This window comes from Musa acuminata, chromosome BXJ2-6, assembly GCF_036884655.1.
Source record: "Musa acuminata AAA Group cultivar baxijiao chromosome BXJ2-6, Cavendish_Baxijiao_AAA, whole genome shotgun sequence".
In the NCBI taxonomy this organism is placed as follows: Eukaryota; Viridiplantae; Streptophyta; class Magnoliopsida; order Zingiberales; family Musaceae; genus Musa; species Musa acuminata.
Genome location: NC_088343.1, coordinates 45,139,249 through 45,160,421, shown reverse-complemented (window position 1 = coordinate 45,160,421; position 21,173 = coordinate 45,139,249). Strand labels below are relative to the sequence as shown.

General features: G+C 37.4%; 1 protein-coding gene across 2 annotated transcripts; it reads left to right on the top strand.

Moving 5' to 3' along the window:
- Window positions 1-1,901: 1,901 nt before the first annotated feature.
- On the top strand, window positions 1,902-21,007 carry LOC135615955 (probable histone acetyltransferase HAC-like 1). Of its 2 annotated transcripts, none has more exons than XM_065115078.1 (17): window positions 1,902-2,313; window positions 2,893-3,280; window positions 6,092-6,200; window positions 6,451-6,766; window positions 6,864-7,358; window positions 7,560-9,340; window positions 11,545-11,841; window positions 11,946-12,221; window positions 14,156-14,284; window positions 14,425-14,625; window positions 14,812-14,954; window positions 15,045-15,357; window positions 15,580-15,719; window positions 17,048-17,126; window positions 17,307-17,696; window positions 20,236-20,453; window positions 20,558-21,007. In XM_065115078.1, exons 2-17 carry the CDS (start codon window positions 3,111-3,113, stop codon window positions 20,670-20,672), a joined length of 5,172 nt encoding a protein of 1,723 aa, XP_064971150.1. In that variant the 5' UTR covers window positions 1,902-2,313; window positions 2,893-3,110; the 3' UTR covers window positions 20,673-21,007. The 2 variants fall into 2 exon arrangements, with proteins under 2 accessions (XP_064971150.1, XP_064971149.1); XM_065115077.1 differs by having other exon boundaries at window positions 6,858-7,358.
- Window positions 21,008-21,173: the final 166 nt, after the last annotated feature.

The following is a 21,173-nucleotide window of genomic DNA, read 5'->3' as shown; positions in this document are numbered from 1 at the left end:
GCTAAGTTTGATATCGTGTGCAATCATTCATATAGAAAAAACAGGATGATAGCAGCTCTCATGTATTCTCTGTTCGTGAGCCCAAAGAATACTAGACAAAATATGAGAATATATACATATGCAATTCATGAGCTTCCACATTCAAGAACTCTGTTAATTCAGAAGCCATTTTCTGTCTTCCTTCCCTATTGATCTCTGGTAGACAGAAGATATGTAGACAATCCTAGCAGCAGTTGCTTCTTCGACAAAGAGTTGATTATTGTGATCTTACCTTAAGGTACTGGATTGTGTCCCCCCCCCATCCCTCCCAACAAGCACAAGCATTCTTCGCCTGTGTGTCGTTCGATATCCTTGAGTTGTCCTTATCTGTATCTGCTTTCAGTTGAAGGAACCTATGCAAATTTATGCTGTCCAATCCTGTGAACATGCCATTGATAACAATGATATATCTTTTTGTCCAAGAACCTCCTTTGGCACCCCCATTACTGGATCTCATCATGCTTGATCCAGACTGCTAGTAGTAGGGATTCAAAGTGTTCCTAAAAGCTAAGAAAAGCAACACAAGAACTTTTGTTTCCCCTTTATATTCACTAATCTCACCTTTAAATGTGCCCTTGAGGCCTCTGTTCTCTTCCCCCTTCCCTCCCCTCCTCTACATCCGCTTTACTTAGCTTCAGAAGCTTTGGCTGTCTTCCTTTCTCCGTTGCAGAGTAGAGAAATCTAGCTCATTCTTACATTGATGCTGTATCTGTATCACCATAACATAGTAGATGAAATGAACATCTCGATGAGGTACCATCACCCAAATCTGGTGTTGGGTCGTCTCTTCTCAGAGGCCCTTGCTCTTTCGCTGCTGCTTCCCGGCACAACTCCACCCTATGCGTCTTCTCCGTGGCTGCTGCCACTGAGAGGGCTTCGTAGACCCTCTCGAGGGATGTATGCATGAGATGAGAAGCTGTATACGTAAGTTTTACTGAGATAATATGGATTACAATTGAGATTTTTATGATACTTGCATGAGTATGAGTTCTCGAGAGTAGCAAACACATCACCACTTGTCCTGAGTGTGGAATTGTTGATTACATGATCCTTTTGTTCCGTTCCATTCCATTCATCTCCTATTTTGATATTATAAATTTATATCTTGTTTTTCAGTTCATTAAATATTCAAAATCTCATCTAACAAATTTAATTATTATATTAAAAAATTCAAGATGAATTGAACCTTAATCAGATTCGATGCATTAATCTCGCTAACATGTGTTAATGAGAATCATCCTCGCAACATAATATAAAGCGATCGAACTATATAGGTTTGATATAAGATATTTATATTAAAAATATTTTTATATTAAATAATTATAATAAAAAAACAAACCTCATGGGAGACCTCTCACTCACATCAGTAATCATTAAATCATTTCGAGAATGGTTTACCAACTTAGTAAAATAATATATCGAATGATATCTTTTTCCTTTTCAGGTTAATAGATACCTATACATATGATATGAAGGTAATAAATAAGGAAATGTTACATACATGCTTCAAATTGTTGCATAACCTGCAGCGAAAACGTGAACGCCACAGAAATACTAATTACGTACTATCCAAATGCGCATCCGCTGGAAGCATTGGGTGATTTATACGGTCGCAGACCGCAGACCATAGGTGGGGTCCGGGGTTGCTCTGAGACTCGCATATAATCCTCCTTGCCTATCTAGTACTCGTTTGGATACCCGTATTGTAATTGGAGTCTGCCAGGTCCAGAAATGGGACCCAGGTGGGATCCGTCGACAAGTCGAATCACAAGGCAGGTGGCTCGGCGAGCGTAAATAAAGGGTGGGCAAGGTGACGTTTGCCCCTCATCGATTCGATCCACTCGGGGCTCGACGACTGTAGAAATTGCCTTCGTCCTCGATCGGGCTTTTAATCGGCGCTGCGCCACTACCAATTAAAAGGAAGAAAAAGAAATCCAAATCAGGGGACAATAAAGAATTAATTGGAGATTTCGTTTCGGAAGATCGAATCGCGGAGATCGGTCGAGAGGGAGCGTTAATTCATTGAAAGCCAAGCAAGGAATTGGTATCCGAAGAAAGGGCTTCGATTCGGCCGCCGCTGGATGCCTCCCCCCTTCCTTCCTGTCGTCGGATCTTCGGTTGGTAATTAGGGTTTTTTGGTCCAGGAACCCTCGGGGTTCCGCGTTTTCCCCTTCCGTCGCCACCGTAATTGGTCGGGCAGCAGATGCGACGGCGACGAGCGAACGACGACCGGTGATCGCCGCTGCCGTGGGATCGCGTTCCCCTTCTGCATCGGTTAGTTGGGCTTGTTGCTTCTTTTAGGTTTGTCGATTGAGCGTGGTTTCGATCGATGCCGGACTGCTAGGGTTTCGTTTGGGGCTGGTGACGCGATTTGTGTTGGTTTACCTCTCTTTAGCATCTTTTTTCGATAGGGAAATGAGGGGATTCTGATACGCCCGAACTGTTTTGTGATGTATCCCTGGCCGGAGTTCATGATTCTTATGCTTACTGCATGGGTTGGGCCTTCTCATAATGTCATGGCGGCTTAATTCTATCCAATTTAGGGCTCATTGATTTTTCTTTGGTATTTGTTCCAAGCGTCTAAGTTCATTTGCTGGTGTTGATAGTTGTAGTGAAGTCGGAAGAAAATACGATCATGATCTTCATCTAAGCCACAGGTGTTTGATTGTGGTCTGCTTCCCGAGGAGTAAAGACACTATGAAAATAGGAACACCTTGCATATTTATAATTTATTCAACTTAATTTTTTGCTTTCTTTTCTGGGCACACGTTTCTGTTGCTAAATGACTTACTTTACGACATTTTTTCATTTCTTTTGGTTGGATGTTCCATGCTGAATTTGGTCATTGTGCAGATCACTTATCAGGAGCCGGATGCCGTGATCAAAAACGTCAGGAGTGACCTTTCTTATTCCCAGTTATTGGGAACATCGTGTCTTCAGTTGCAATCCTGTGTCCTTTCATACTGTATGACGGTTGTATAGTGATTGGTTTTGGAGTCTTGACAATTGGGCTCGTAACTGATAAAATCTTGGCAGAAGATATCTGTGTGATTGTACCAAAAGGAAGGAAGATGAATGCACATGCTCATTTGGCTGGGCAGATCACCAATCAGATGTCCAACCAAGTGTCTGGTCCACCTCAGCAGATTGGAAATTATATGGCACCCCAGATGCAGAGTCTCGGACCTCGACCTGTAGATTCTGAACTTCAGGATGCTCGCATGACCATGCAACACAAGATGTAAGCAGTCATTACTTGGCATTCTTTCAATCATCTCACTTTCTCTGAACCTTTTGTGGAGCATGTGTTCTCAATCTTTGTCATCCACTCGCCTTGGCGGCTCAAGGTGGTACATGCAGCCTATACTAGGCGGTTTCTTGGTGATGGATTTAGAATAAAGCACTCGTTTCTATTCAGCAGCTCGTTATAGTATGAGGTTATATATCTTAACCGACATCTTCACTTGGATGATATCACACAGGCCAGCTTTATCTTAGCTGGTGGGCTACCTTCACCTTAGTTCAAGGGTTGGGTCTTCAATCCCTTGTAGGTGCTATATTCCTTGCTACATGCAAACTGTAACGTCGTCCCTTGTGGGTTGAAGAGGGCAACAAGCCTTGACGTTACAATTAGGTTCCTTTCTTGGAACCTCGGTGACTAGGGTTTGTGTTTGGATCATGGAAACTTCTTTTTTTTTTTTTCAAGAGTCCTCTCTGGATCCCGCATTGATGAGAGCCTTGCACAATGGGTTACCCTTGTGGCGCTTTGATTACTCTCCATGGTTTTGTGGGCTTTTGTTAGTCCTTCTAGCTAAAGCTTTGAACTATGTGTCCGTAACAAAAAAAAGAAGACATTTTCACATATTCAACTGAGTAGTTCTGTAGCATATCTTAAGGCATGCATGATATAAGTCATTATAATTGCCTTCAAATTTAAAGTATAATCAGTAGACCTAGCATGTATCTTCCTGCCAAGCAGAACGTGTTGCCTTGCTTCTTGATTGTCCATCATGTGTTTGGCCCAGCCCAGTTCACTACTTCAATGATATTACTTATTTGACAAGTGTTTTTTTTGTTTGTTTGAGATACCATGATGTAAGCTAATAAAGTTGTCTTAAAAATTTAAATTAAACTTATAAACATAGCATAGCATATCAGCGAGCATGTATCTTCCTTCTAAGTTCATCGTGTTGCTTGGTTTCTTGGTTTCCCATAGAGGTTGGTCCAGATCAGTGAAAGACTAATTGTGGTGTCATTTATTAGACAATATTTTTTCTGAAAATAATTTTCGTAATGTACCCTTTACTCTGTAATATAGAACTTAAGTGTCTGATGTTGATTTATTATTACCAGAAGAATTTGCAAATTTTTTTTAATTTATATGCCGCATGCCTGTTACATGCATACATACAGAGTAAGGGATATTTCTATTGTCTATATGCTTACATAAGTGGATTTATATGGTAGATCTTCTATGAGGTATGCAATATCTGTCTATAGATCAAAGCCAACATGTCAAAATGAAAAACTGCTACAACAATGCTATTGAAATGAACATCCGGTTGTTATAATGTATCTCCATTTTTGGCCTACTTTGATCCAGCACATTGTCTTGCCATTATATTGTCATCCAATCATATGAACCTTCTGGATCATTTGTGAGCAATATTTTGGGCATCTCAACCATAGAAATAGAACGGAATAGGAAAGGGAAAGTGTTACCTGTTAAACAAGTACAAAATGGTATTGTTTGGTATCTTACTTGTGTAATGAACATTAAACTGCAAGTTCGTTAGTTGTCAGAACCTTACATTGTCATAATCTTAAAGCAGTAGCATATGGCTATGACACGAGCGAGTGTTGCCATCGTACTAGGTTGTCAGTTACAAAAATAACCTCTCTGCTTGTAGCGATTAGATTGTGTGCTGCATTCACTGGACCATTGCGTTGATAGAAGTCTCATCCACTGGGCCACCCTTTTTACATGGGCTATAACACTTTATAAGATCAATGTGGCTTCTTGTATAACGCAACCTTGCATTGTCCATGTCAACTTTATAAATTACATTGCATCCAAATGATACGAAATCCTTTCTTTATAAGTGGGCATCTGTTTTCTTGTCATATTCAATTGTGTCAACAGGAGTCATTGCTACATCTGACATAACACCAGTACTGGGTTCTCTTAAGAGTAAATACTATCCAATTATATTGCCAGAAGCTAATCTTGATCTTTTCATCGAGCATTGTTTTTGAATTTGTCTTTATTTCTTGTGGTACAATGTAATAATTGGCGATATTCCTCAAGGCTTAATTGTGGATGTTGTGCTCAATATCCTAGTAATTTTGCTACACTCACAAGTTGCAGAATATGGATGCAATTAATATGCTTCTACCCACAACATCTATGTGTCCATTGCATGTGATAAATTAGTGTCTTTGCCACTTCTGCATGTAAATCCATTTTTTATGCCTTGTTAGTTAGTTCTAACTTTAGGCTTGCTACTCAAGAATAAATGGAAAATATTAACTCTGATTTGGCATTCTAAACTTGCTTTACAAATTTGAGAAATTCACCACTTGGATAAAATGGAAATTATTCTTGTGGCTTGGTATATTTTATCTTAGTACACTTTTTCCCCAAAATATGTAATTTATTTGTGCATCATGCCATGTTGGGAGAGCTTGCAATCAACATGCTGTTGGCTCTTAAGTTTTGTTGGTCCTTAGTGTAGTGCTGATTTGAGGCAAAGTGACTGCATAGTAGATTATCATGAAACTTAGAAAACTAGTTCACTGTAAGATAATCTAGCATCATCGTAATTTGTATAGGCTATAAAGGACTTTATAAAATTTTCCTATAATTGAAAAGAGTCTGAATTACCATGAATATGACTGATTTCGACATTGAAAGCTTCATTTACTTTCTAGGATGAAACAATACAACATAAGTATCCAGTGTATTAGTATTGAAATTATGTAGCATTCTCCAAGTGTTCACATATGTGCTTCTTGATTTGTTATGACAGTTATAAATGTTTGGATGTTACAGCTACAATATTCTTCAAAGACGAAAACAAATGTTCCCTGATGAGTGGGTACGGAGGCTACCAGAGCTTGTTAAGCGTTTAGAGGAGCGTATATTCAAGGATGCTACAAGGGTAACTGTCTCATTTACCAATGTTTTTTTGCACTTCTGTGGCAACTCTTTTATTGTTCAAATGCTTCATTAATCTGTTTGCTATTTTAGTCTGGAAAATTCTAGTTTAAGTGCTAGTGAGAAAGTTTCAATTCTAGATTGTTCTTTAGTTTAAAAGTTTCCTTCTTGAGGCAGCTTCACATAATAGGTTATTTTATTCCTGCACTAAAGTCTTCACTGGTTATTTAATGCACGAATGTGTTTATGATCAGGAAGAATATTTAAATTTAGCCTCGGAACCAGTTGAGATTCGTTTATTCTCTATAATAAAGAATGTCCTCAACCACAATCGACCTTTATCACATCATATTACATCTTCTTCCACCGTAAGTACAATGATCCCGACTCCTGGTGTACCAAACAATGGCAGCGCTCATGCTATGATTCCGGTTCAGCCAGAGAATCCTACAATTGCCACCAGCAACACAGCTATTGCATCTCAAACTGCAGCAAACACAGGAAACTTACTTATAAATGCTAATGGCCCAACTGATGCGGGAAATAGTGCCTCCTTTAATGCTTCAGATGGTAAGTTCTGGGTATAGTTATTCTTGTTAATAACCTTTGCATATCTTCTGTTGCTGTTGATTGATTTGTACTTCTTGTACTTATGTTGTAGGAACAGTATCTAGTGGCTACCAGCAGCAATCTGCGACTTTTACTCTTGGTTCAGGTGGAAGTAATATAATGTCCTCAATGGCTTCAACCAACATACCAAGACAATTTGGTCAGATGATACCAACCCCTGGACTTAATAGTCAGCAGGCAATATCTGCAAACTCTGACTGTTCTAGTGGAGCTGGATTTTCTAGCAATGAGCCTTCTGTGGCTCCACAGTCAGTCCATCAAAAGAAATATGTTTCCAGTCAAAACAGTCATATATCACATAATCTTGGTGCTCAAATTGGTGGTGGAATGAGATCCAATGTCTTGCACAAGGGTTCCTCTTATGGATTCTCAAATGGGCTTGCAAATGGTGCATTGGGATTAATTGGGGACAACATGCAACTAAGTGGGCCTACAGCATCAGATGGTTTCCTAAGTCCTGCTCCTTATGCTAGTTCTTCAAAGCCTCTGCTGCAGAACTTTGATCAGCAACATCATCAATCGAGGATACCAAGTAATTTCTCCCTTAATCATTAGCAACTCAATTTATACATGTTTACTTCTCTAGCTAGCTGCTGATGTAGTTAGTTTCCATCAGATGCCTTTTAAATAAAATATCTTTGTTTGTAGCTATATGTTAATTAACCTTTCTACTATTAATCTGTGAATTTGATAGTTATAACAAACTTAGAGGTGTAGCTTTTTTTCTCTACAGCATCATTATCACAGCAAATATTACCTAACGTTGATGGTAATTCAGCAAAGGCAAATGATGTAAAACACTCTGAGACCTTTCATGGACCTGATTTATCTGGTTTATCTGCTATGAGTAACATGAGTTCTGTAAATTTGCATCCCAAGGCAAGAACAAACTCTGGGTTTCTAAACCATCATGCTAGTTTACAATCAATGAGACTTCCGCTGAATGTGAGACCCCAAATGACTGATCAATCAGAGAATATAAGTTACCACTCATCACAGTCAGCCAGGGAACATCTACTGCAATCACAACAGCATGTGCAGCAATCTTCGCAACAGCCTAATCAAGCTTATGCACCATTTCCTCAGAACCAGCATCAGCTACTGCAGAGACATCAGCAAAGTATGCAGCATCAACAACTTATAGTAAATACTGATTCTTTGAGGAAGTCCTTGGTAACTTCTCATTTTGGTGAGCAGCTAATGCCTGGTTATGCGGATGTAACCTGTTCTGACACTTTGATTCAGTCAGCAGCTCAACAGGTCCGACCTCCAGAAGTACAGTCTCAATACCAGCAGAATTCTTCTTCCGGAGATCATTCTAAAAGTGCTCAATTACTTGGTCATTTGCCCAGCTCTCAAGATTTTCATGTCCCAGTTTCAGAGGGTTTACAGCAGTTGCATCCACACCTGCAATCTGATGGATTTTCAAACAAGTTTGGTCGATTATCTAGCGGATCGCAAGCAGAAGAACTCCTTCAGTTTGAGTGGCATCCACAGCCACTACAAGCACAGATGCTAGACAAACCACCAGGCCAACAACCACAGGAGGAGTTTCATCAAAGAATAGCAGGACAAAATGAAGCTCAGCTGTTGCACCTCTCTGCTAGAGAATCGGATGCTGAACATGGAGACTCTATAAAACAACAAAACTATTTGAAGCAAATAAGGTGGTTACTATTTCTGCATCATGCTCGCAGGTGTCCGGCACCAAAAGGACTATGTACAGAAACTAATTGCATAAAAGTTCAGGAGTTGATTTGCCATATGGATATCTGTAAGAGTGAGTTGTGTAAGTTTCCACGCTGTTCCCAGTCTAGGAAACTTGTCAAGCATATCCGTACTTGCCAAGCAGCCGATTGTCCTGTCTGCACTCCAGTACATGATCATATAGCAGCAAACTATAAGGCCCATGCTCGTGCTTTATCTAATACTAGTGTGGTATTTGAAATTAAAGCTAATTCTGATGGAATGAAAAAAGACACAGTGCCTACTGAAAATTCCGAGGACTGGCAGTCTGCATCAAAGCGCATGAAGGTTCAACATGCATCTCCTTCTTTCCCTAAAAGTGTAACTTCACTAGTCTGTGCTCCTTCTGGGAACCAACCTTATGATTTCCAAGAGGTGCAGTCCTTGGAGTGCAAACAAACCGGTCTGAAAATGTCTGCTAATTCTGGGGTCATTGTAAAGATGGATGGAACTTCTGGCTCTGGACAAGAAAAGATACCAGTCTTTGGCAGTGACATTGATGGGAATATGAGTTTGCCAAGCTGTGAAAAAGATCCTGATGTTTCTAACACTGTTGACTCTCATGTCATACAAGAAATTATGGTGGTTGATGAAGTTCTGGATCAGGCTGCTGCTGGAATCAAGCAGGATCCAGATAACCCTCCAACAGATCAAGTAACTGCAAGTAAATCAGGGAAACCAAAAATAAAAGGTGTTTCATTGACTGAACTGTTCACCCCAGAACAAATTAAGGAGCATATAATTGGTTTGAGGCGATGGGTTGGTCAGGTTAGGTTTCTTGCATTACTTATCCAAAATTTAACTGATAATTTTCTTAAGCTCAAATCTTCACGAGGCATATTATTTCATGCCCCCTTTGATTGTTCTTCGATGGCCATCTGTTGTATAACAACAAATTTGTTTATTTTTTAGTTTTTTTATTGATGATTGTTTTAGATAACTATAATAGTCTTCACCAAATTGTTTCTACCTTTTTTCGATTGAGAAGATTACGTCTTATTGATGCATAAGCCTTATATTGTTGGCTATTCAATACTTTACAGAGCTGCTGAAATGTTTGTTTTGCTACTGTAATGCCTTTGACTTCTAACCTTTTGTTTTTCATGTTTCCTGAGCTAACAGATCTTCAATGTATGTGATATTGTTTACCTCAAACAATCATTTTAATTGTGACATCAAAAGCTGAAGATGTTGAGCTTACATCTCAGTGTGTATTTATTTTACATGGGAGTAATTGGATGTTTGATATGATTCATATGTTTGCTAGTCAACTATGACATGTGCTTACTTATTGGACTGTAAATGCATCTGTACAAACTTTGTGAATCTTTTATCACAACTTCTGCAAACATCATCAGACTATTGGTTGCCAAGGTTTCTTTAAGATTTTCACTTGACGTATATTATAGATGTTGGATTTGTTTTTAAAAGGTTAACACTCAGTGCTGGAACCGTTGAAAAATAAGATATAAACAAATACTTTTAATGTTTGGGGTACTTATATTTGTTCCACCATTCTATTTTCTGGGCAAAGTTTACAAGCATCTGTTGCACCAGCTTATTCCAACGGACCGGCATGGACATAAATGGATGCTGTTTTTGAAGCAATCATTGCTATTTTCTGGAATAAAAGTGTGCTGATACCCTTTTGCCACAGTATAATTCCAACCAACACTGGCCGATAGGCGGAGGCCTGCCTTTGGCACCACCAGTACGATTCCAGTGTCATGGGTTCCAACTTGTTTTCTTGGCTAAGTTGTGCCAGTCGGCACAACCATTCTTGTAGTGACGTGCTATAAAAATGCTATACCAAACATTCTAACTAAAGAATTATAAATAATATCCATATAGGCTTAAGATATTTGTGCCAACCTACAAGACATGGGACTTTTTTTTCTCCCTCTTTAGTTGTCTCTTTGAAAATGTGAGTTGATGAACTTAGCCAGTGTAGACAAGTCAATAGACTGTTCTACTAGCAGAACCAATCAATATTTCAAGTCTGTAAATGAAATCAAGAGACGCTCTGGCTACTGCATGCTTATGCATAAATTATACACTCACTTTGTAGTGTTTTTGTTCGACCAGGTTGTATTATATTCATGATAAATTTATCATGTGACTTGTATAGCTTGGAGTTCGTAGTAGCACTGATTATCTATGTTTTCTCACTGACAACAAATACTGATCCAAGATTCTTGATATAGTTGGACAGTAGTATTTTTTATATGTTATATTTTATGATGTCTTTTTATACTTATTGCAAAATTTTCTCACCTTGTACTACATAGTTCCTTGATTTTTAACAATCTGTTTAATCGAGGAGTTTCTTTTCTCATTAATATATTCGAATTTATGCAAATTAAGAAAGTAAAAAAAGGAGAAAAGATAATGTAGAGTTGCAGTTACTGTTCAATCAAAATAAAGTTTTTCAAATATCGCCAGGAAACTTGTATTGGAAAACTATGGTGGAGTTTGTTCTGTGTTATGGCTTATCCATTCTGTTGAGCATTTGAACTCGCCAATATTCAAAGTTAGCATTCCACTGACTTGACAGCATTATACATATGCTACATGGCATCTGTGGTGGATGCTTCATTTCTTTGGGTAAGGCATATAAGGCTGAACTGGTCTCACTTAAATGATGATGGATTCATCGGAACGGAGTTGTAATTAGTATGTAAATAATGCACTTGAAACAAGGAATTTAACAATATCTATCTTCTACTTTTCGTCATTTGTCAGATGCTGCTTGGTCCGTCTTCCTTTCCCCACCCATCTTTCTTCTCTTTTCTTTATTTGTGGACAGTATTATGGATGTTATTGTTTACATGTGTATGAAGGTATTTTGGTCAATGCATGTTGAAGTTGCAAATTGATTAACTTCCATCACAAACTCTTTGTGACCATGCTAGGAACTGCTAGTATTATTTTAATCAGACATGAGTAAATATTATCAGTTTCTTGTTTTGCAGAGTAAGGCTAAAGCTGAGAAGAATCAAGCAATGGAGCGCTCAATGACTGAGAACTCGTGTCAGCTTTGTGCAGTGGAAAAGCTCACTTTTGAACCCCCTCCAATATATTGTTCTCCTTGTGGTGCTCGAATAAAGCGAAATGCATTTTATTATACAATTGGAAGTGGTGAAACTCGTCACTACTTCTGTATCCCATGCTATAATGAGGCTCGTGGTGAGACTATAGAAGCTGAAGGATCTACATTCTTGAAGACAAAGCTTGAAAAGAAGAGAAATGATGAGGAAACTGAAGAATGGGTAAATCTCTGCTTTGTATTTTCATTTTATTTTCCTTTTTTTTCCTTTGAGATTTAGATTCTGATGTGTGTGAAAGCTCAAACATACTCTATGTTTCATTATAGTGGGTGCAATGTGATAAATGTGAAGCTTGGCAACATCAAATATGTGCTCTATTCAATGGTCGAAGAAATGATGGAGAAGCTGAATACACTTGCCCTAATTGCTATGTAGAGGAGATAGAAAGAGGTGAACGCAAGCCCTTATCTCAGAGTGCTGTTCTTGGTGCAAAAGATTTGCCAAGAACCATACTCAGTGATCACATAGAACAACGGCTTTTCAGACGGTTGAAGCAGGAGAAGCAAGAGAGAGCCAAGCATCTGGGGAAAAATTTTGATGATGTGAGTAGAACATTGGTTTTGCATTTCCTTCTTGCATAATATAGTTTGATCTAAACTTAGAAGGGACATGAAAGATATTCTGATAACTAGAACTGAAAATTTCATTTCCTTGTATGTTAATGATGATTCATAAATGGTGTTGAAAAACCTCCATTTGTTTTTGGACAAATTCTATGAAATTGTCAACAGATGACATTGAATGCCAGTTGAGCTACATCTGGCCATTGTCTCAGTTCCTTTTCTCTTTGCTTTTTGATGTATTGCATATCTTCTTATCCAAATCTTTGTGTTATTTTTCATTATATCTCAGATGCAATTGGTTGATATAGGCATATAGCTACCGTCCTTTTTTCCAGATAGACATAGCTGCTGATTACTTTGATTAAACCCTAAGATCTTCTGGACCAATCATTCTGCATTTCACATATCATCTTTTTTGTGCCCTGCAATAGGTTGTACTATTGTTTAGAACTTATAGTAAGACATCATGTTCTATTTTAGATTAGTCTGATGCCTGATAATATTAGCATGATCTTCCCTCTTTTACAAATTTCTACCATTTATTCATCAGATGGCTCACTATTCTATATCAGTCTATTAAAATTTGACCTCAATTGGAATTCTAAAATTCCTGCTATAGATAATGTGAAAAAGATTTAAGAGTGACTTGGCCTCCTTTAACCCTTTACTAGTCAACTTGAGTAGACATAATTAGAGTAGAATTAGGGCGCTAAATAAGTTGATCTGTGATGTCCACTGTCTTGTACAGTGGTTGTCAAGACTAGTATTCAACTCCAGGTCAGACAAGGATATCTTGTCTAGTCTTATTTAGAATTCAATGAGATATATAAATATACTGTTGAAAACTTACCATATCTAAACTAACATTAACCGAGTATTATTTAAATAAAAAGACAATACTAAGACATTAGAAACACTTAAGCAAAAAGAAAGAATGCTTCAAAAATAATTATAGGACCTAACTACTCTGTATGGAAATAAGACCTAATCTAGACCTATACTGCACATATCCAAGTCCTATGAATACTGTGCACAAGACTCCAATGCAACCTGCAAAAAAGTGATGCCTTTTTCAATATCATGAATCATCCAACTTCCAATATAACTGCCTTGCCATGGACCATCACTCATCCAGTATTTATCTGGCATTGCAACCGTTATCTATATTGTATGTAGCTTAATCAAGGCATTCTGACTGGTCTTACTTAGATCTTGTGTACCTAAATCTGAAAATGTTGAGATATTTCTGCCTGGCTGATTTTTGCTGAAATCGTCTGGTCCATGAACATTGGTCGGACCAGTCAATACCCGTCGTACCATACTGTTTCAGCCGAAATCACAGTCTTTGCTTTCTTGTTCACATGTCAATCTATTACAAGAAGAGTTACTGTCATTTTTTCTGAGTTGATTGTCTATTTTGTGCCACATATATGCGTTGGTTTTCTTTTTTTGAGTTCTATTTCATTTTTTATATAGACATAGAACTCAGATTTATTATCCTGGTATAATGGAACATATTCAGGTGCCGAATTCGATTTACTTTTTAGCTGCTTCATGCCAACATATATCTATTTATTTCTGTAGGGTCAGTTTGTGACAATGAGAATTATGCATATTTTAATTATTGTTTGTTGTCCTTTATGAATGTATTTATTTAGGTGTGATCTTATCAACCATTGTTTTTATGGAGTTTTGCCTAGGTGATTTATTATTATGCTAAGATCTTTGATTATAGTTAGTATTGCAGAACTTATTTTTTAGCTTCTTTCTGAATATTTAATGCATCTTCTCATTTATGTGACAAAAAGTTGTTTTCTCCCTTTTATTTGTTCCAATACTTTTATTTATATTTTTTAATTAAAGATGGTAAATTTCTTTATACTTTAAGTTCATACTTCTTTTCCATACTTTAGGTGCCTGGGGCTGAAGGGCTTGTAATTAGAGTTGTATCATCTGTTGACAAAAAGTTGGAAGTAAAGCAGCGATTTCTAGAGATATTTCATGAGGAAAATTACCCTAAAGAGTTTCCTTATAAGTCCAAGGTACAAAAACTGCATTCTCAATAAACTGCTGAAACATGTGCTTCTTATTGTTTTATGCTGAAGGAATTTACCAAACTTCCAAAGAAATAGTTCATCTCCATGTTGAAATCTGCAAGCTCTAAATTTGTGTTTTTTTCCAGGCCATATTATTGTTTCAAAAGATTGAAGGTGTAGAAGTATGCCTATTTGGGATGTATGTTCAGGAATTTGGTTCAGAATGCTCTTTTCCTAACCAGCGGCGCGTCTATCTTTCATATTTAGACTCTGTCAAGTACTTCAGGCCTGAGATCAAAACAGTGACTGGGGAAGCTTTACGTACTTTTGTTTATCATGAAATTCTGGTACTTTGACTTCAGTGGCCTTTTATTTTTTTTCATGTTATAAATATAATTGAAAAAAGTTCCATCATATATTAATGATCACATGTTTGTTTTCTCTAAAAGCAATGATGACTGTGTACTTTAGTCTTTTTTTTATTTCAATTTATTTTTTAGCAATAACATGTTTCCATTTATATGTGGCTCCAGATCGGATATCTTGAATACTGCAAGATACGGGGGTTCACCAGCTGTTACATTTGGGCATGTCCTCCTTTAAAGGGTGAGGACTACATATTGTATTGCCATCCTGAGATTCAGAAAACTCCGAAATCTGACAAACTCAGGGAGTGGTAAGCTTAAAGGTGTTCAAATCATTTCTTTTCTTTCAGATTTCATTATTTGCTATGCACTGCATTATTTGTTTTTTTTTTCTTTATCAGGTACTTGACTATGCTTCGAAAAGCTTCTAAGGAGAATATTGTTGTCGACCTGACTAACTTGTATGATCATTTTTTTGTGACAATGGGGGAGTGCAAGGCTAAAATAACTGCATCTCGTTTGCCATACTTCGATGGAGATTATTGGCCTGGTGCAGCTGAGGATCTGATCAACCAGCTTCGCCAAGAAGAAGATGGTCGCAAACAAATGAAAAAGGGAAAAACCAAAAAGACTATTACGAAAAGGGCTCTGAAAGCTGCTGGTCATTCTGATCTTTCTGGAAATGCCTCTAAGGATGCTTTATTGATGCAAAAAGTAATTTTCTTTTACTTGGTTATTCTATTATTTGGTAACTGAATTTTCAAGTATCAAGTATCATCTTACAATAATCTTATAAAACCTTGGTTGTGGTTTTTTGCTGGTGGTCTCAAAATGATCATGAGTTTTATTTCTTGTATGCTTAATTATTCCAGAACTTTTACATTTGTACTGAACACCACTTTCCTGGCTATCTTAACATTTTGTTTTCTTACACAGCTTGGTGAAACCATATGCCCCATGAAAGAAGACTTTATAATGGTCCATTTGCAGCATGCTTGCACACATTGTTGCATGCTACTGGTATGTGGGACACGATGGGCTTGTAGTCAATGTAAAAACTTTCAACTTTGTGACAAGTAAGTATCAATCCACAAGGCAGCATTTTTTTATTCTGATGAACTAATATATTATGAAAATCAAAGAAAAAAGTGCAAAATTAAGTGCCCTTCGAAAAGTGCTGGCAAAAATCCAGGAAGTATAGGTGCTAGAAGTGAGATTTATATATAGTATATATGTCTAAGATGAATTGGATGTTGTTTCTCAATGCTAGAATTGCTGTTTTTTATCTTTGTTAATGTGCTTGTCCTCAATACATGGGTTATTTATTATTTCTAGAAGCGCAGGAGATAGTTTGTGAAGAATGTTGTTTTCCTTTCTGTTCCTCCATGTCTTGTCTCTTCTCTCATTGTTTACTTCTTAAATTGCTAGAGAAAATAAAACTATTAGTCAAATGGAAAATTTAACAAATCAATGTGCTTTTAAACAATTACTTGAGTTTGAAAGCTATACCACTACTTCATAAATGATCTGCTTCTATACTCATAATCATAAGCATCTACCCTTTTTTACTATTGAGTTGATTGCTCACATATCATGACTCATCATTCCTTCAAAAAGAGGTTCGGCCTTGCCTCATTTATCCTTGTTTAAGTAATCACTTATGCAAGGCCAGAAGTTTGGAAAATACAGAAATGCAATCAAATAATTCTATGGAACAATGTTGTGCAGATTGTGCTCCTATGATATGGTAGAGGCTAGAAAGTCCTTGTTTACGAATTTCGGATGATATTGCTATTCCTTAAAATAATACTCTGTCATTGTCCTTCTAAAATTATTATACTTAATTTGGTCCTCTTTTTAAATTACCAGCCTTAAAAGTGCCTCTCTCGTTTCTTATTTTTAATGCCATTCCATATGATCCTTCTAATAGAGTTGACAAGCCTTCAATTTTCAATCGAATGATTCCAGACTTCTAGTGACTCTAAAATTGACCAAATTTGTTACTTCTAAATAGGAGGCAACCACATGCTTGATGCTTGCACACTAATATGGTGTCTGGAAGTTCAATTCTGTTTTCCTTTTTAGTTCTTTTACCCCCTCCTAGTCATGCCTTTCAAAGTTAACCTACTTGAGTGAATGATTTTTCTCTTATCAGTATGGTCCATAGAGTGGTTTTGGACCCTAATGTGGGTATCTTACCGGTACAATATAACACAAAATAATACTAGATTGAAGTGATTCATACATTAATCATGAACTAGTGTGTGGTTAAAAGTCTAGTTGAGAGTGGTAAAGAGTTGCTCTAATTGACTTTCTTGTGTGCAACCATGTGTGGTTATATTAATTATTAAAGCAGCTGAATATATTGGAGTTCTCAATTTGATTGGTTTATATCTGATTGTAGGTGTCATGAAGCAGAACAAAGAGTTGATGAAAGAGAGAGACATCCTACTAACAGTAGGGAAAAGCATATGCTTTATCCAGTGAGTTCTTGTGACAGAAGTCTTACTCTTAACTGTTTTCAATTTTAAAATTTTCTGTGTTCACGCGTGCATTTCTTATAAACCAACATGTGTATGTTTGTGGATAAGTTGGATGGCTGTGTACATATGTTTTGCTTATTTTACGAGAACTTTGACCACTAACATATGTATGCCCTGTAGGTTGAAATTAATGATGTCACTCAGGATACAAAGGACAAAGATGATATCCTAGAAAGTGAGTTTTTTGACACTAGGCAGGCATTTTTGAGTCTTTGTCAAGGAAACCATTATCAATATGATACTCTAAGGCGTGCTAAGCATTCATCGATGATGATCTTATATCACCTCCATAATCCTACTGCGCCGGCTTTTGTAACCACATGCATTGTCTGCCACCATGATATCGAAGCTGGTCTGGGCTGGCGTTGTGAAAGTTGTCCGGATTTTGATGTATGCAATGCTTGTTATCAGAAAGGTGGTATTGATCATGCTCATAAGTTGACTAATCATCCATCGATGGCTGATCGTGATGCCCAGAATAAAGAAGCTCGGGCAAAACGAGTTTTACAGGTAAGTTTTATTGATTAAAATTTTCAAATGTCTTTTAGATAACATCAAGTTCTTAGGAATATTATTTTTTTCATATTAGTTCTTAGTTACTGTTACACCGTTGTTTCCCTATTTTGAGATTGGTCATAACCTTTTAGAGGCATTATATTATTGTGTTGCTTTAGTAAGAACTTCTACAATTTGTTTTAGTTTTGCTTATTGTAATGACATTGTTAAAAGATTCAATAGTATTTTATATCTGATAATTTTGATATCTGCATGACTGTCTGTTAAAGAGGATTTGCAGCAGCTTCATTGCATCATTTTTTATATACTTTTGATGGCATGCTTAACTTGTACTACTACAAAATTATAGGATGCATCTTCTTTTTTATAGTCCATAAGAACTGATAAAATTCTATCCTCAGAATCAATTATTGATCAACATTACACTTTGTCCTAAATTTTGCAGACCATTATCCTAACCTACAAATCAAGACCAATTTACCTGATGTAGCTTGCTTTTGATAATTATGCATGTTGTTTACAAATGCCAAGTTTGCATTCCTCATGAAAAGATGTTGATGAAAAAATTATTTCATTGTGTATACTAGATCTAAATATGACTAAAACATAATAAGCATTCTTATACCGTGGTCTTATGCAATTGAAGTTAACATTTTCTTCAATGTGGAAAAGCATTGGTATATGTCAATGGTTTGGTCATTAATGAGTTGATTTGCAGTTGTTAGAAAATAACTGTGGACACTAGATTGTTAGATAAGTTGATAAAGCCAATGGAGGCATGGATCTTTTTATAAAGATTATCTTTTTTTAGTTGCTGAATTTTCTATATCTTTGAGATGATCAAACAAAGAGGAGTTGTAAATTGTCATGACTCGACCTGATGGGTTAATTGACATGTTAACTTCGTTGAGTCTGAATCATTAGTTCATAATACTTAAGTCGAAGTTAACTATAATACACTCAACCTTGTTAAGTCAATCTTAGTATTTGTCCACTCTCTATGTGGTCCTAAATTGTGATGCTATAATCTCCCTTGCTTAAGGCTTGATGTCCTCGTCAACATAGCCCAGAATTATACCCTAGCACGGTGCATATGAAGCATGGCCCTGTGGTGGTTCTAGTCCATGATGCGTTCTTTGACCCTTCCATGGGTAATCCTTTCCTACTCAAGCCTCTAATCATGCCCTAATACAGTTAGATAAATGACATGTTAAGCATATCTGGTCTATTAACTTTGTTGAGCTTGAACCATCGGCCCAAAATACATAAGCCCAAGTTAATAGTAGTACATCCATCAACCTGTTATACATCTATCTGAGTCTTAACCTACTTTCGCTGTGAGACTAAATTAGTGTTGGAATCTTCCCCATTTAAGGGCTTGATATTTTCGTCAAAATCCAACTTAACCCAAAATCAAATAATGACATGATGCATGTGAGGCATTGTTCAGTGATAGCTTCATGCAATAACGTGCACTCATGATCTCATTTACGGGGAGTCCTTTCCTACTCGAGTCTCTCGTCATGTTCTAGTACTAAGTTGGCTCTAAGACCAATTATAACGATCGACCTGATGATGCAATTGCCTTGTTAATTTTATTGAGTCTGAACCACTAATCCGAAATTCTTAAGCTGAACAAAAATACTTAAACTAAAGTTAATAGTAGTACACCCATCAAATACTTGTAGGCCAATCTTAGTATTTGCTCACTTCCAATTTGGGAATAAATCAGGGTGTTAAAATGTAAATAAGCAACCAAATGCCTTAAGCGTTCCTCGCTTTCTGCATTCATTCATTATACATTTTATTTGTGTTGTCTTTAGCTCTCTCAAGAGCAAACCATGCATAACTGAGATTGTTTGACTCTTTCTATCATCATGATACCCCTTTCGTCTAGCATATATATATTGTCATGTGTTTACTAAATCCTGCATGGTCAACATTTCTGCTTGCTAGTTCTAGTTCTGCAATATGCATATGCAAAATCGATGCGCAAACATTTTGCACATTTTTTAGTGGCATCATCTTGTGCATGTGTGCAAGCAAATAAGCTTGCCGAGGAAAACATGTATTGTATTTTCTCATACTTATTGCTTATGTTATCCAGATCCACATATCTGTTTCCATTTACAGGATCTGACTTTCCCTAGACTGTAAACATAAGTAGATTGTGTTGGCCAAGGTTTGTTCCTTGCAATTGAAGGCCCAATTACTATTACCTTAGAGAAACTCTTTCTAAAATTAGTAGCCTGTCACTTTTTTATTTAGCTTGCTCAATGACATTGGTTGATTTATTATTTTGGTCTACATCATGCTTCTACTGATATTGATTGGCAATTGCTTCTGCATCATGTAATGAAAACATCACTTAAAAAGCAATGGATGTATGACTTGCAGTGCTTAACATCAACTGTTGTGGCACTACGAAGTTATAAGACTGCTCTTAAACTGTAATTGAAGTTCTCTGTTGTTTGGTTTGAGTTCAAAGAGTTCTGCACTGTTATGTGCTCACTTGTCTTCTTCTGTACCGCAGCTTAGAAAAATGCTAGATCTTTTGGTCCATGCATCGCAGTGTCGGTCTCCTCAATGCCAATATCCAAACTGCCGTAAAGTCAAAGGTCTTTTCCGCCATGGAATACAGTGCAGGACGCGTGCTTCGGGAGGTTGTGTTCTATGTAAGAAGATGTGGTATCTGCTTCAAATACATTCCCGCGCTTGCAAAGAATCAGAATGCAGTGTACCACGGTGCAGGTACCTTTGATGACTCGATATGTTCTATTCTGCTTGATCACTTGGGTGATGTTGTTTGCCGTTGGTACCATGGCAAAATTGACCTCGTCTTTTCAATTCTCCAGGGACCTGAAGGAACACTTGAGAAGATTGCAGCAGCAATCTGATTCCCGGCGGAGGGCTGCCGTAATGGAGATGATGAGACAGCGAGCTGCTGAGGTTGCCGCCAATTCTGGATAGCAAACTGTACAGAAAAGGTTTTTGTTAGCCAGGGATCAACAGGAATGTAGCTGCCAGTCGACGAAGATCCGCCGTCTGAATGTGCCAGCCAGCGATGGTTTCACAGATCTGAATACGACTGACGGACCGATGTGCATGGCATGGCATATGATCAAAATCTATAGGAGTGGGAAAGCGGACTGGCTACAGAAAGTTTGTTTGCTGCGCTAACCAAATCAGCTTAAGGTAATTCTTTGATTTAACAAGCAGCAGTGCTCCACCATACATGGAGGTACGGACGGATGGTGGTTGTATTATAGATGTTCTAATTAATCGATTTCTGAGCTTTAAAATCAGTGTTTTATTTATTTATCCTGTTTATGTGTCCGGTTGGATGGAGGTGTCCTTTTTCCCTTTGCCCTTTGGCCCTTTGGCCCTTTGGCCCTTTGCCCTTGTTGTAGGTAGGTAGGTAGGCCTCTGCCCATATTTTGTAGAATGTATATTTGTTGCTACTTTGACCCC